Here is a 15,328-nt window from a genome sequence, read left to right on the forward strand (position 1 = left end):
AAAGAAAAAATATGACAAAATTATCTATCAGTAATATTAAATCATTTTTAAAAGTCAGAAAAATGAGGTAGGAGAAAGGAGGATGGAAGTAAAGACACATGTAAATTCTCTGATCATATAGAGGAAGAAATCAAGAGCTACTAAATTTTCTAGATAATAATATAAATAAAATGTAGCTTCAAGTACATTTATAGAGTATATGGTATCCACTAACTAGAGTTAAAAACAGAATGTATAATTTACACATCATTAGAGAAAATAAGCATACAAAAATAGACTAATGCCCAAGGATAGATAATAAAGGACACAATTATCAAAGCATAAAGTATAATGCAAATTTTAGCATTATAGATTATATAACTAAACATAAATGAGCTAAATGATTTGATAAAATGGCAAAGTTCTCAAACTTGTTCAAAAACTAAAATCAAAATCAAACTCTGGTATCTTCAGAGACAGGAAAACACACACACACACACACACACACACACAGAGCAAAGGAAAGTATATTTAAAGGAAAAATTTTTTAATTTTTATTATCAAATTAACTACATGTTCATGTAGTTAAAATTTACAAAAAATATATAACATTTATGGAGAAAATATTAGAACCAAAATATAGACAACAAAACTAATTAACCATTATAGTAAAATAAATACAGATTGAGAGTCATATGTAAAAGGGATATGTGAAATATCATTGTGTTTCTTGTTTTCACAGCTCAAACAGACCAGAAGTATAAGGAAATGAAGGATATAATATGGGCATTAAGTACATTTGTGCTAAACTTTACAACATTTTTAGTTAGCTTCCAAGTAATGCTAACAAATCATGATCAATGGCCCAAAGTATAAAATCTCAATATACATACTAAAATATAAGATGTATGGCCTATATTTTAAAAATAAACATAATAGTAGAAAGAAAAGTAAATAACCCAATACTTCAAAGTTTTTTAAAAGTATCCTAAATAATTACAGGTGAAGATGGAAATAAAACTCAAGAATATAGAGTATTAAAAAATTAAAGACTATTTGAAAATAACACACAAAAACGTCATGGATTGAGGCCAAAGCTACAGAGACAAATTCAGAACCTTAACTGCTTTTATCATTGAATAGAAAAGAATGTCAACTAATAATTCTAAGCATTTAAAATAATTGTTTTTGGTTGTTCTTTTTTATTTGAGAAAAATAGAAGGTTGAAATAATAAAGCATCAATTAATGAAGTAGCAAGAGGATATTTAGTGAATTGATACATTTTTAAACTTGATAAAATTATGCTAAATTTCCTCTGGAAACAGTTTATGCAACTGTCTTTCAAAGTTTTGAGAACCATACTCTAGTAGTTATATGACCTTAATACAGGAGTTAGCAAATCAAGGCCATGGGAAAAATGTAGACTGCCAGCTGTTTTTGTTTTTTTAATTTTTTTAATAAAGTTTTATTGAGACGCACACATGCCCACTTGTTTACTAACAGTTTTTGTGCTATAATGGCAGAATTGAATATTGTCAACAGAGTCTATATGGCTCTCAAAAGCCTAAAATACTCACCATCTGGCCCTTTATAAAAAATGCTGTTCCATTTCTTAATACAATAAGGAAAGCATGACACACCATGGAGAAGGGACGTTTACTCAACAAATGATTTAGGGGAAATTGCTATCTGGAAAATTTTTTTCAACAATATGGAAGTGATTAAATAATAATGATATACTTATGTGACTTACATTGTACAGATATTAATATTATGCTTTCAGAGAGTATTTAATGGCATGGTAACAATTACATGACATAATATTAAAATATATTAAAAAAAGCAGGATCCAAAAATCACTAAGATCTCATGTTAAACTCATGTTAAAAGTGCAGACCTCCAAAGATATATAGTCATACAAAAATATTTAATATTATGTAAATATTAAATATTTAGTACCCCAAAATTTTACATGGAAATTAATTCCTGGTAACAAACAGAATTCTGATCCATTTTCATTTTTTCCTATAATTCATTTTATATATTTCCTACTATGAAAATACATTTACTTAAATTTCTAAGAGAGGAAGCAAATGGAATTTATATAACTCATTGGAAAAAAAAAATCCCAAAATTTGATTAAAAAATGGATAAAGGAATGGAATAGACATTCTTCCAAAGAAGATATTCAAATAGCCAACAGGTACTTTATAAAAGATGTTCAACATCACTAGTCATAAGGAAAATGCAAATCAAAACTGTGGTAAGACATCATCTCATACCTGTTAGAATGACTACTGTCAAAAATATGAGAAATAAGTGTTGGTGAGGTTGTGAAGAAAAGGAAACCTTTGTAAAGTGCCAGTGGGAATGTAAGCTGATACCGCCACTATGGAGAACAGTATGCTGGTTCCTTGAGAAATTACAAATATAGCTACCATACGACCAAGCAATTCCACTTCTGGATATATATCCACAGGAGAAGAAATAACTATCTCAAAGAGATATCTTTTTCATCCCTATGTTCACTGCGGCATTGTTTACAATAGCTAAGACATGGAAACAGTCTAAGTGCCCACTGAGAGATGAACTGATAAAATGTGGCAGATACATACACAATGGAATATTTAGCTGTAAACGGAGGAAATCTTGCCCTATGCAACAACATGGATGAATTCTGAGAGCATGAAGCTAAGTGAAGTAAGTCAGAGAAATATAATTTATACTCTTACTTATATATGAAATCTAAAAAAAACCGATCCTATAGAAAGTGAGAACAGACTGGTTGTTGCCAGGGGCAGGAGGTGGGGGCTGGGAGAAATGGGTGAAAGTGGTCATAGGATATAATTAATAAATTCTGGAGATATGGCACACTATAACACAGTGTATAAAGTTAACAATACTGTACTATGTATTTGAAAACTGCTTAAGAGAGTAGATTTTTACAGTTCTCAGCAACAGCAAGAAAAAATTGTAACTGGGAGGTGATGGATGTATTAACTAACTTTACTGTTGTAATCATTTCACAATATATACATATATCATTGTACACCTTAAACTTATGTTATAATGTTATAACTCAATGATATAAATCAATGATATCTCAACAAAGTTGTGGTGTGGGGGAGGTAAATGTTATAAAATAGTTAAAGGCAGAAAATATAACCACAAACAACCTGGTGAAAATATAGCTGAATATTTAACCTATCTCAGGAAAATTCCATGGACAGAGGAGCCTGCTGGGCTACAGTCCATGGGGTCACAAAGAGTCAGACACGACTGAGCGACTAACACACTAACAGGATACTTGATGACTTCTTTTGTTCAGCAAGCAGAATTTAGGCATAAAATCTATAGAAAAATTCACAAAAGACCATATGCATTTACATGGTTATAGAGAAGGCAATGGCACCCCACTCCAGTACTCTTGCCTGGAAAGTCCCATGGATGGAAGAGCCTGGTAGGCTGCAGTCCATGGGGTAGCTGAGGGTCGGACACGACTGAGCGACTTCACTTTCACTTTTCACTTTCATGCATCGGAGAAGGAAATGGCAACCCACTCCAGTGTTCTTGCCTGGAGAATCCCAGGGACGGGGGAGCCTGGTGGGCTGCCGTCTACGGGGTTGCACAGAGTCGGACAGGACTGAAGTGACTTAGCAGCAGTAGCAGCAGACACAAGTTAAAATTATAGATACTTCAGAACTACCACCAACACAATTGAAGGACCCCCTAAGGAAGATGATAATCACTGCTCACCAAAGTGCAAGAGATGGCATGCACACACCACTGATGGTGGTGCAATGGTACAATTGTTTCTGGGGGATAATCTGGCAATAGATACCAAGAGTTTTAAATAAGTTCATATTTGTTTAAAACCCAGTAAGTTTACCTCAAAGTAATAAGTTTCTTCTTGCTCAAAGATTTATGTACAATAATACTTATCACAGGGTTAGTTATTTTTATAATAAAAATGATTAAAAACTGAAATGTCCCACAATAGATAATGTTTAACAAGATTCTGGGACATCCATATGTTTGAGTCTCAGGAAGTCCTACATGGAGACCATTACAATGATTCCAAAGAAAATGACATGATTAGATACTCTGATAAAAATACTAACTCTGAAAAGCAAAAAAAAAAAAAAAACCCAGATATAAAACTGGATGATTCCATATTTATCTAACCATCTGGAAGAAAATATACCAAAATACTAGCCAGGCTCATCTTTGTGTGCTGGGAATATGATTTATTTAAATTTTCTTCTTTATATATATCTGCACTTTCCAAAGTTTCCCATGGAACAGGAATTCATTTTCTAAGGAAAACAGTCGATGGTTCTTAAACAAAGAACACTCTAAGTTCTGCTTTGCAACAATAAGTCAGGGAGGTCAACATGAAAGGTTATTGTTTTGTCAAATCTTTAAGATTTGACCTTAAAGTGTTTCCCTTTCTGTGCTAAAATCAGTTACGCTGAAACAGCTTAATCTTTTTGATCAATCAGTCACTGACATTTATTGAGCACCTACTAATCCCTTGGTTTGCTCTTGGTTTGGACTGAAATTGTATGCTATTCCAAAAGTGTGTCACTTTCAAAATTGCCCATCAAGGGGTATAATTTCAGGGTGGGTCAGAGGGTTTCAGAGGTCCCTGCACAATTCTAGAACCACTCACAACATTGAACACAATTCTCTGGCCCCTGAGCTGGCACTGTATCCCAGATCTCTCTCCTTGATTTTTTCATACAGGCATCAAGGAGCAGAGCTATAGGTAACAGTTTCTGCTGTGACGGAGTATAATGACGCCTGTCAGAGAGCTCTGTTGCTCCCATTTTGGTGCCTCAGTATTCAGCTGCAGAGAAGTCCTCTGACATCACATACAGGTGTGCTCTGAGCACGTTTCAACGTCTCTTTGTGATCTGAGTAACTTGGTGGAAAGACAATGCTTCCCCTGATAAAGGATGTCCAGTTATTTTAGGGGGCAAATTTCTTTATGGGGCTGGGGTACCAGTCACAGAACATAGGTCTGCAATTAAGCATTCTATCCAGTGCTTTCTGCTTAGGAAGTGACAGTTTAAGCATCACGAGGGCAAACCAGGTGCTAGGACTTCAAATGCCAGTTATCAAAGACTATTACTATGGAGGATGTGGCAGCTAGAACAAACCTCTCCACAGCTCATCTGACCCAGAAGGCACCATTCTTTCCCTGGGTAACAGAGACACCAGATGGAAGAAACAGAATTCTGTAACACAAAGGTGTGTTCCTTTGCCTCCTAAGCTTTTGTACTCCTAGTCTTTCCTGTGCTCTGCATGGGCCTGTTCACTATATTTGTGCTAGAAGCCTTGTGAGAAAGTCTGGCACAGAATCTCCAAACCGGGCCAGGACTAGTCTCCAGGAATGCATTCAGGTCTGACTCTTTGCGACCTCATGGACCATACAATGTCCACGGAATTCTCCAGGCTGGAATACTGGAGTGGGTAGCCTTTCCCTTCTCCAGCAGATCTTCCCAACCCAGGAATCGAACCCGGGTCTCCTGCATTGCAGGCAATTCCTTACTAACTGAGCCATCAGGGAAGCCCTCATTTTCAGCAGAAGACTTTGCAATGGCTGTTCCTGTGTCACATGTTTTTGGGGGCGCTAAAGAGAACAGAATTCTCCAGGGTTCTGCTCAGTGCCTGGGATCCAGACACGGGTGTAATCTGAATAATATGGGAGTCCCTCTTCCCAGTGCCAAAGTCCGGATTCCACGTCTGGTCTGGGCAGACTTTCACCTAAGTATGGCAACATGGCACCCCTAGATCTGTGTACAGACTTCAGAATTTAGTTGCTATTATTTAAAATCTCTTGCAATGGCTATGACAATAGGAAAGTTGCCTAACTTTTCTGGGTTTTGGATTCCTTATCCATATAAAAGGGATTAGAAACAAATAAACCCAGATTATTGGATAGTGTTAACTGAGATACTTTGTGTAATTTTAATGAACAACAAATGCTCAGTGTGCTCAGTCATGTCTGACTCTTTGCAACCCCCTGGACCGCAGCCTGCCAGGCTGCTCTGTCCATGGGATTTTCCAGGCAAGAATACTGGAGTGGGTGCCATGTCCTCCTCCAGGGCATCTTCTTGACCCAGGGATCAAACCCAAGTCTCCTTTGTGTCTTCTGCATCTGCAGGCGGATTCTTTACCACTGCGCCACCAGGGAAGCCCATCAAATACTCAATAAAGGGTAGCTTATAAAAAGAACAACCAGCTGACAATGCAACCAGTTTAGAACACTGCTTTCTCTCTGCATTCTCAGCTCCAGTATCAGCTGGCCCAGATCACATGAGTGGCCCCTTAGCTTCTGAACTTTGGGGAGTAAACCCAGAAGTGCTAGGGAAAGGACCAGTGAGTTACAACAGGGAAATCTGAGCCCACAGCGCCATCTAGCCCGTTCCATGGAGGTCCCTCTGCACTCGTGTCTCCAACACGCTGCAGCATCCTTCTCTTTTTTATTTTTTCAAAGTATAATTACCAGAGCTTATGTTTCACAGTTAATGCTGTCAAGCCTTTTAAACTAATTGGTCTTTTATAGAAAATTTAACTGAAAATTAACACATCTTTTAATAACATTGCCTTAACTTTAATGGCACTTTGCCTTTCGTTTATAATTGCTCTAAAATTGTCATTTTCCATGTCATAGCTGCCATTTTTTATATTTGCTAGTTTTCATGGTGTAGATTTTTATTTTTAGTATTTTTCTTTCACGAGGGATGAGAACTATTTGATGTTTTTTTTTTTTTTCCCCTACCCCAGCCCTGCCTGGCCTGATTATGACAGTGGCAGTGTGTTCTGAGTCCATCCATCGTGCCCACAGTGGTGCTGGCTCACCTGCCACAGGGTGGATCACGGGCTGCCTGTCTCCTTACGAACAGTCTACATGGTGACTCTGGAATGGAGTTCGAGGAGGAGAGTCACAGAGGAGGAATCTGTTTATGTAACTGACATCACAGGGCACTGGGCTGCCTGACAACTCAGGCTTTTCCATAACACACCTCAAGGGTTCAGCCCTTCACGCAAGTACAGTTAGCAAAGTAAATCGTGTGGTTCCCTCTTCCAGAAGGTCCTACTCTCCCATCTTAGCCACATAAGTTCAGTTATTTCTGGCAAGCAGAGAGGTCAGCTCTCTGTCTCACAAAGCTAAAGATCCTCACCCTCAGCTGTACTCCTCTGGTTTTTCAGTGTAGTTCTCCACACCCATTCAAACTATTTTGTGTTCTTCAAACTAGTTATCCCTATCTGCTAGAGTCCAGGTGCCCACTGACACAGCTACTGGCCTGAGGCAGTGACCACCCCCTAAAATGACAGTTCAAACCCCAAGAGGGCACGGGACCGCATCTTTCTTCTTCCAGCAAATACTGGATCCTCAGCATGAACAATAGTGCCTAGGCTCTAGTAAGTGCCCCAAAATGTATTGATTAATAACACTAAATGCATATGGAGCTTGCCATGTGCCAAGCACTGCACTAAAATCTTTGACTGTATGGATCGCAACAAACTGTGGAAAATTCTTCAAGAGAAGGGAATACCAGACCACCTTACTTGTCTCCTGAGAAGCCTGTATGCAGGTCAAGAAGCAACAGTTAGAACCAGACATGGAACAATGGACTGGTTCCAAATTGGGAAAGGAGTACATCAGGGCTATATATTGTCACCCTGCTTGTTTAACTTATATGCAGAGTACATCATGCAAAATACTGGGCTGGATGAAGCACAAGCTGGAATCAAGATTGCCAGGAGAAATTTCAATAACTTCAGATATGCACATGATACCACCCTTATGGCAGAAAGTGAAGAGGAACTGAAGAGGCTCTTGATGAAGGTGAAAGAGGAGATTGAAAAAGTTGGCTTAAAACTCAACATTCAAAAAACTAAGATCATGGCATCTGGTCCCATCACTTCATGGCCAATAGATGGGGGAACAATGGAATCAGTAGCTGACTTTATTTTGAGGGACTCCAAAATCACTGCAGATGGTGATTGCAGCCATGAAATTAAAAGACACTTGCTCCTTGGAAGAAAAGCTATGACAAACCTAGACAGCTTATTAAAAAGCAGAGACATTACTTTGCCAACAAAAGTCTGTCTAGTCAAAGATACGGTTTTTCCAGTAGGCATGTATGGATCTGAGAGTTGGACCATAAAGAAGGTTGAGCACTGAAGAACTGATGCTTTTGAACTGTGGTGTTGAAGAAGACTCTTGAGAGTCCCTTGGATACCAAGGAGATCAAACCAGTCAATCCTAAAGGAAACTAATCCTGAATACTCATTGGAAGGACTGATGGTGAAACTGAAGCTCCAGTACTTTGGCTACCTGATGTGAAGAGCTGACTCATTTGAAAAGACTCTGATGTTGGGAAAGATGGAAGGCAAAAGGAAAAGGGGGCAACAGAGGATGAGATAGTTGAATGGCATCACCAACTCAATGGACATGAGTTTGAGCAAGCTCCAGGAGATGGTGAAGGACAGGAAAGCCTGGCATGCTGCAGTCCATGGGGTCACAAAGAGTCAGACATGACTGAGCGACTGAACAACAATGAACAAATCACTTTACAACCTTAGCTCATTCAATCATCTCAACAGTCCTATGAGGTGAGTGAGTGAGTGAAAGTCGCTCAGTTGTGTCTGAATGCGACCCCATGGACCATACTCCATGGAATTCTTCAGGCCAGAATACTGGAGTGGGTAGTCTTTCTCTTCTCCAGGGGATCTTCTCAACCCAGGGATCGAACCCAGGTCTCCCACATTGCAGGCAGATTTTTTTTTTACCAGCTGAGCCACAAGGGAAGCCCTCCTATGAGGTAGGTACTATTAGCAGTCCCATTTTAAAGATGAGAAAAATAAGGCACAAAGAGGTTAAGGCTATGCAAACAGTAAGTGGCAGTGCTGGGATCCACATGCAAGCAGTCTGGCTCCTGAGGCCCTGACTAATTTTTTTGTTTCTAGGGTAGGTAACTCAAATTGAGGTGAGACTAGGGGAAAGTGGGGGCGGTGTGAAAAAGAAATCTAAATACCCATGTGCCAGTTTCACGGAGAGGCTTTATCTTTCACATAAGTATGAGCAACAAACTGGATGATTCTGAGAAACACATTTCTTGTGATCTTCTTCTCAGAGGCGTATATCCATAAGCATACTTCTTGCTTCTCATCATGTGTTTCTGCTGTGGGTTCACAGGACAAAGCCAAGAGGATGTGTTGGTAACATCGCTATCTGTTCTGGGAATGCATGTGATGAATCAGAACATTGTTCTTTTTCACAAATGAAGCAGTAAGCAGCAGGAGTTGAGTTATGAAGGACAATATTCACGGAATGTTTAGACACATTATTAAATGGCAATTTGGGGAGCAGTGCTAGAAAAAGGAGATCATAGACATCTAAAGAGATGTGTGTGCGGATATTGTGATGCTGCTCATGAGCAAGTGCCTGAGATGGAAGCTTACCTCTGACTCCTGCTGTTTGGATTCTCACTTTCTCAATTTATATTCTAGTTACTGCCTTGGTACTAGATAATCTCCTGTTTTTTCATAAATTACAATTGTGGTGGAAGGCTAAGAAATCAAAAGTAATCTGTTATCAGAAGGTCTAGATCCAATTGGGTCTGTTGAACCAGATCGAATTTGAGACCTCACTGTGGAACTTGCTTATCCCAGACAATGAAAACAAAGCCTGGAATAAGTGGACAGGCATTCTGTTTTATGATTTGAGAAGTCACAACAGTAGATCAGTTAAATAGGTGTTGCCTCAACACTTAAACCAGGTTGACTCACATTACTGCCTAAAATAATATTGTCCAAAATAATAATAATGAAGGGCTTTGTACAGTTCTGGACGTTCAATAAATAATGCTGCTGCTGATCATTACAATGGCATTACTAGATTCCCGACACCCCTTCTTCCCAGGCTGGAATTCAGAAGTGCTACTTTGCTAGCAGGCTGTTGTATTCATACACACCTTAGCCATGCTCTGCCAAACATTTCAGTTTGCATTTCAAAGGAGTTTAGAGACAGATTTTTTTTTTTAATTTCACACTTTGATTTCTCAGCTGAGTTTCCAAGAACTGACTCACTAGTGCTGCCGTAGAGAGAGTAATGCAGCTCAAATCTAGGGGCACCCCCACTCCTACCCCATGGCCACCATGTGTCCCCTTGACTGTGTGGAGGTGAAGTTCTTGAGTCCTTTCATTCCTTGCAACCAGGGCTGGTTTGCTGAGTGTGTGGCCTGCATTGTCACCCAAAGTGCATGCTCAGAAGAGCCCCTCATTTGGTTCAGCACTCTGCTGTCATCATTTTGAAATTCTTAGTAACTTATGGTGGAGAAGGAAATGGCAACCCACTCCAGTGTTCTTGCCTGGAGAATCCCAGGGACGCAGGAGCCTGGGGCCTGCCGTCTATGGGGTCGCACAGAGTCAAACATGACTGAAGTGACTTAGCAGCAGCAGCAGCAGTAACTTATGGAAAAGTAGACTTTCAAATTATGTAGCCAGTCTCACCTGGAATATCCTGCATGTCTGATCTATAGAAACAATTTTGTAAATTTGGATTTTTTAAAAAATTTGGATCAAGTATTTTATAGTTCTGAATAAAATCTATTATAAACAGTTTCATTGTCTTCTTGTGAGAACAGTCTTCTGAAATCTGTCTGATTAGGATCAGAAGTAAAATGAAACTTCTGAGGAGTTACCAAAATCTGTTTGGTAACTGGATTTGGAGACTGCATGGCCTACTACAGAGAATCCGGCACCGTAATGAGCATATCCTGCTGCTTCCATCAGGCCCTCTGGCCAGCCTGGGGAGTTGGCCCAAATGGGGCCCAACATCACTGGCAGGTAGAAAGATGAGGCTCAGGATCCTCACACCATCAGAAAGGTCATGAGCCCTGGGAAACCAAGACGGCCCTCTCTAGGGATCTCTTGCTCGCTCTCCTCCTTGGCTTGGCAAGTGGTGAGATGGCATGAAGCCCAGTCGACCTTAATTCAGATGAATGTTGTTTCATGTTTATTTTTAAATGCATAATTCTGATTTTTCACTAAGATATGCTCGTAGTTGGACCACATTCAGGAATATAGAATAACTTAAATTAGTCTTAAAAAGCTTTATGACTTTTCTTTCCTCAAATAGAGGTCCTTCTGGGATTAGCTTTAATGAATAGATGAGAAATAATTAGCACATCAGTTGTTTAACACATGCAGGAGAATAGCCTTCTTAAGCACTTAAAGAAATGTATGTATATAAAAACTCTCTGGGCTATGTTTACGGTTTTAATGAGTTCAATAAAACTCTTTTTTGTGTATGTGGGTGGATTCTCCAAAGGTCAGTTATTATCTAGCCTATGTCTATATTTTTACAAATGGTAAAGTTGAAAATTCCAAAAAGAAGATTTTTCTATATAATAAACAAAGCCACTCAGTGGGAACACTTTATAATCCCCATTCTAGTCTGCTTTGCTTTTTGTAGTTCAAGACTGCTTCTTTAAGATGGTACCTAATTTTTTTTTTTTTTTTAATTTAGATATGCTGGGTCTTAATTGTGATATGCAGGATCTTTAGTTGCTGCATGAGAACTCTGAGCTGTGACATGAGGGAGCTAGTCCCCTGACCAGGAATCGAACCTAGGCCCCCCCAGCATTGGGAGGCCAGAGTCGAAGCCACTGGACCACGAGGGAAGTCTCAAGATGGGACCTTTTTGTCATTTGATTCTGGTCTCACAAGTGAAAACACAAATGCCTTGATCGTTTGATGCATATCAAGTTACAAAAGCAATTGGAGATGCTCTGGATCCCTGGGCCAGCCCACCATCCTCTCTCTGCCACCGGTCCACTCCTACACTGTGCCAGAGTCCCGGCCAGGCCTGGCCTCACACCACTCCTCTGCCAGGACCCCATTTCCATGACTGACAGTGACCTAGGAGTCCCCCTTGGCACTCTGACACTCTGTGCTCTTCTGCCTTTTGCTCATATTCAGTCTGTTCCCAAGTCCTACAGCTTTTGCTGGCAAACACCACTCAGACGCATCCACCTCCCTCCAGCTCTGCGGGCTCTATCCTACTCCACAGGGCAGGACAGCCCCTTACTTAGACTTCCTGTGGCCATCTTGCCTCCTAAGCCACCCTCCACACACCTGCCTGGGCAATCCCACAAAACATAAACCTGATCACATCACTTGCCACCTTAAAACCCTTCAGCGCCTCTTCACTGCTGTCAAGAAAAAGACCAAAAACATGAAGATGGGTTTTGAGGTCCTATGGGTCCAGCTCTGCCTTTCCTCCACTTTCACTCCCTCAGGTCCTGATACCCAGGCCTTCCCTATCTCCTTTGAGCCTGGCAGGTACCCTTCTCCCTAGCAGGTCTTTCCCTTTGCTGTCCTTCTTTGGGGGGTACTCTTCCCCACAAAAGCTCCCTTCTCCATTGTTCAGATCTTGACATAAAATAGACACTGTTTCTTTGGAGAATTCTTTCTCTAGTTTCGAGACTGGGTCAAGTGCTCACCTATATTTACTCACAAGCTCCCTTGTACTTTCAAGAATTTATAATCAGGTGTTTATCTGTGTACTAGTTAGATCAACAACAGCACCTCCTACCAGATGGCGCATTTGCATGGCTCTGCTCTCCAGTGTAGCCCAAGCTCCAGCCCATGCCCCTTATGCACTGGAGGCACGCCATCCCCACATCCCTGTGTCCCCCACTTACTGCGCTCATGAGTGAATCCAGGACACTGACGGCGAACGCTGTCCCACATGCAAACGGCTGCGTGAGGTACAGTTCTGTGTCGGGGTCATCGTCATCGTCTTGGTCCAAAAACTGAACATTAGTATCGTTCACTAGGAAAAGTATGAAGTAGGAGTTAGCTTGAAAAACTACATGGGGGCAGTAAAGTCAGAGGTTTAGAAACACTGAGGTCACTGGAAAGGAAAGAAAAGCATGGGAGAAGCTGTAGATGGAGCTCGGGGTAGGGGTCGGTGGGACTCAATGGACTGCTCTGAGGTGCTTTTTCAAGGTTCCCAGACCTGGAGAGCAGAGACATCAAGTGGATATGCTCCATGGCAAGCTGGTGGAGCTAGGGTACACTGGTGTTGGTCAGTTCTTTGGTATAGCTTTAGGATCATGATGAAAAACACTCTGAAGTGTTTTTTGGTAGCCAAGTCCTTTGAGAGATGGACATCTTTCAAGGATGAGGAGCCATGAGTAGCCATGCTGGGATGGGAAGGTTAGCCACAAGGAAAAGAAAGCCATTTAGATTAGGAGCATAGCAAAGACAACTAGCAAGGGATCCACCCTCAGGCACCACCATGCCTCAGGCATGGATCTGGGTAGTGTCCAGCCCTGAAGCCAGGCCCACATCCAGCAGATCCCGTTCAGTATAAAGGCGACTCCAGGTGGGATGTACCCCTGGCTGTCTCGGGCTGTGGCTGACAAAGACTTGCTCTGCATCCCAAGCTGCAGAGGGACGCCCACGTTCTCCCTTTCCCCTTCTAAACAGCTCAATCTTTTATGTGCTTCAGCTCAAGCAGACACAGCATTTGATGCTGTATTTCATTTCCATCTGAGGATTCCTCAAGGCCTCCTCTGGCATGCACGTGCAGACTGATTGGTTGTGTCACCGAGATGTCTTTAACTTATTAAAAATTAAATGACAAATTAATTTCCATTCCCATCTTGGCTTCAGAAATTATCAGTTTTGCAGAGCAAGTAATGGGGAGGGGGAGGGTGTGAGGTGGGGGAGGAGATGAGCACTTGTGATTTCTGGAATAATTATCATGCTTTTAGGAAAAGAATAGATGAGGTTTCCTTTTTCTGAATCCTTTCTAAAGCTGATTCTCTTTTCTAGAGTTATTGTTTTATTTTTTTTTTCCAAAAGGAATTTTTGAGAGAACTTTTCTTTTTTTAAAAAAACTTTTATTTATTGTATGAAGCAGAATAAATGATAATAGGATAAAAGGCTGGGCATGGAATTATTTTTAAATGACACCATCCTGTTTCCCTGGAGAAAGATCCTAATGGGGAAAAATTTTTGCTCTCTGTTCTTTCGAAGTTTATCACATCTGGCTCCCCATTGTCTTAGCAGCACTTAAGTTACAGGCTAGAGAAAATGCAAAATCCAGGATTCAACAAGTGAACTCTGATGCAGGCTTTGTCACTAATTCTCTTGAGCAAAGCATTTTATCATTCTGCACCTTAGTTTCTTTCACTGTAAAACAGGGGGGCTATTAGCAACTTTCCTGATAGGCCGTTAGGAGGTTCCTACGGGATTCTCCTTGGTGAGCCCAGTTCAGCATCTTGATAAATAGTAGCTTTTCTCGTGATCTCATGAAATTATGAAAATTCCCAGCCTCCCTCTGCCCCTCTCAGAAGACTCAAGGAAGGCCTTGCTCAAGGATCCTACCAGAGTCACGTGGAAGCCAGAAGTATGTTGTGGGTCTAGTTTAGAAGACTAAACTGCTTTGTGAATGGGAAAATGTGAACTTGGGACAAGATGCAGAGGGATGCGGTTTTAATTACTTGGAGCTGAGGAGGGCATGTGCATGGACCCTCCCTAAAGGACCTGTTGGTTACCTCTTCTCAAGATGATGGGGAGGGTCTGGTTCTAGGCCTGACAGACGACGAGACTGTCAGCCAGTTAGGGATTCAAATCTTTGGGAAAAAACTCCAGGGCACAAGCCCAGGCACCCTTCTGGGTTACTTAGCCAGTATTACCTGAAACCTAATTCACAGAACAATAATTATGTGGGTGCTAAGAGATGAAAACAATCACCCCCAAGAGTTGGTAATCAAATGCAACTGAGAAATGGATTAAAGAGCTTCAAACAAATTTCCTTTATGTGGACCTTCTAGAATCCTTTGACCTGCTAACATCAATTGGGACTGGGACAGACTACCCGGTTTAGCGAGTTTGTTTGACATTGGCATCTTTTGTGTTTTGGAACCTGTCCTGGTGCAATGCAAAGGCATCTCAGAATAAGTAGGTAGATAGTAAATATTTGTGTGGATAAGGAAGGTGAGGTAGTCAGAGGATGATGGTCTAACTGCCAAAAGTGGTATGCCCAGTAGGAAAACTGGTCTTAAGGCAGAGGGTGAAGGTGAAGTGAACACATGGAAGGTTCTCTGAGTTCATAAAAGAAATCTGGCAAGGGACGAAGCCTTTAGGATACTCAATTATGCTGACTGAATACTTGAATTGTTGGACAGATTGGGGGTATCAAGCCTTTTCTTTTCTACTCGTCGCAAATCAAGATATCCCAGTTATTTGGCAGTGCATCAATTCCAAACAAATTCCTGGCAATGATGATTTTGAAACACTGCTGAATTTTTCTGAGAC

At 40.8% G+C, this 15,328-nt stretch overlaps 1 protein-coding gene across 15 annotated transcripts in view; it reads right to left on the reverse strand.

Moving 5' to 3' along the window:
• Positions 1-15,328, reverse strand: part of KCNMA1 (potassium calcium-activated channel subfamily M alpha 1) — a 774,726-nt gene that overhangs the window by 25,595 nt on the left and 733,803 nt on the right. For all 15 annotated transcript variants that reach the window (XM_070782104.1, XM_070782103.1, XM_070782107.1 and 12 more), the window contains one exon: positions 12,703-12,833. In XM_070782104.1, coding sequence (XP_070638205.1) covers positions 12,703-12,833 — 131 coding nt within the window. The remainder of the gene's footprint in view (positions 1-12,702; positions 12,834-15,328) is intronic.

Source organism: Bos indicus, chromosome 28 (genome assembly GCF_029378745.1).
Source record: "Bos indicus isolate NIAB-ARS_2022 breed Sahiwal x Tharparkar chromosome 28, NIAB-ARS_B.indTharparkar_mat_pri_1.0, whole genome shotgun sequence".
In the NCBI taxonomy this organism is placed as follows: domain Eukaryota; kingdom Metazoa; phylum Chordata; class Mammalia; order Artiodactyla; family Bovidae; genus Bos; species Bos indicus.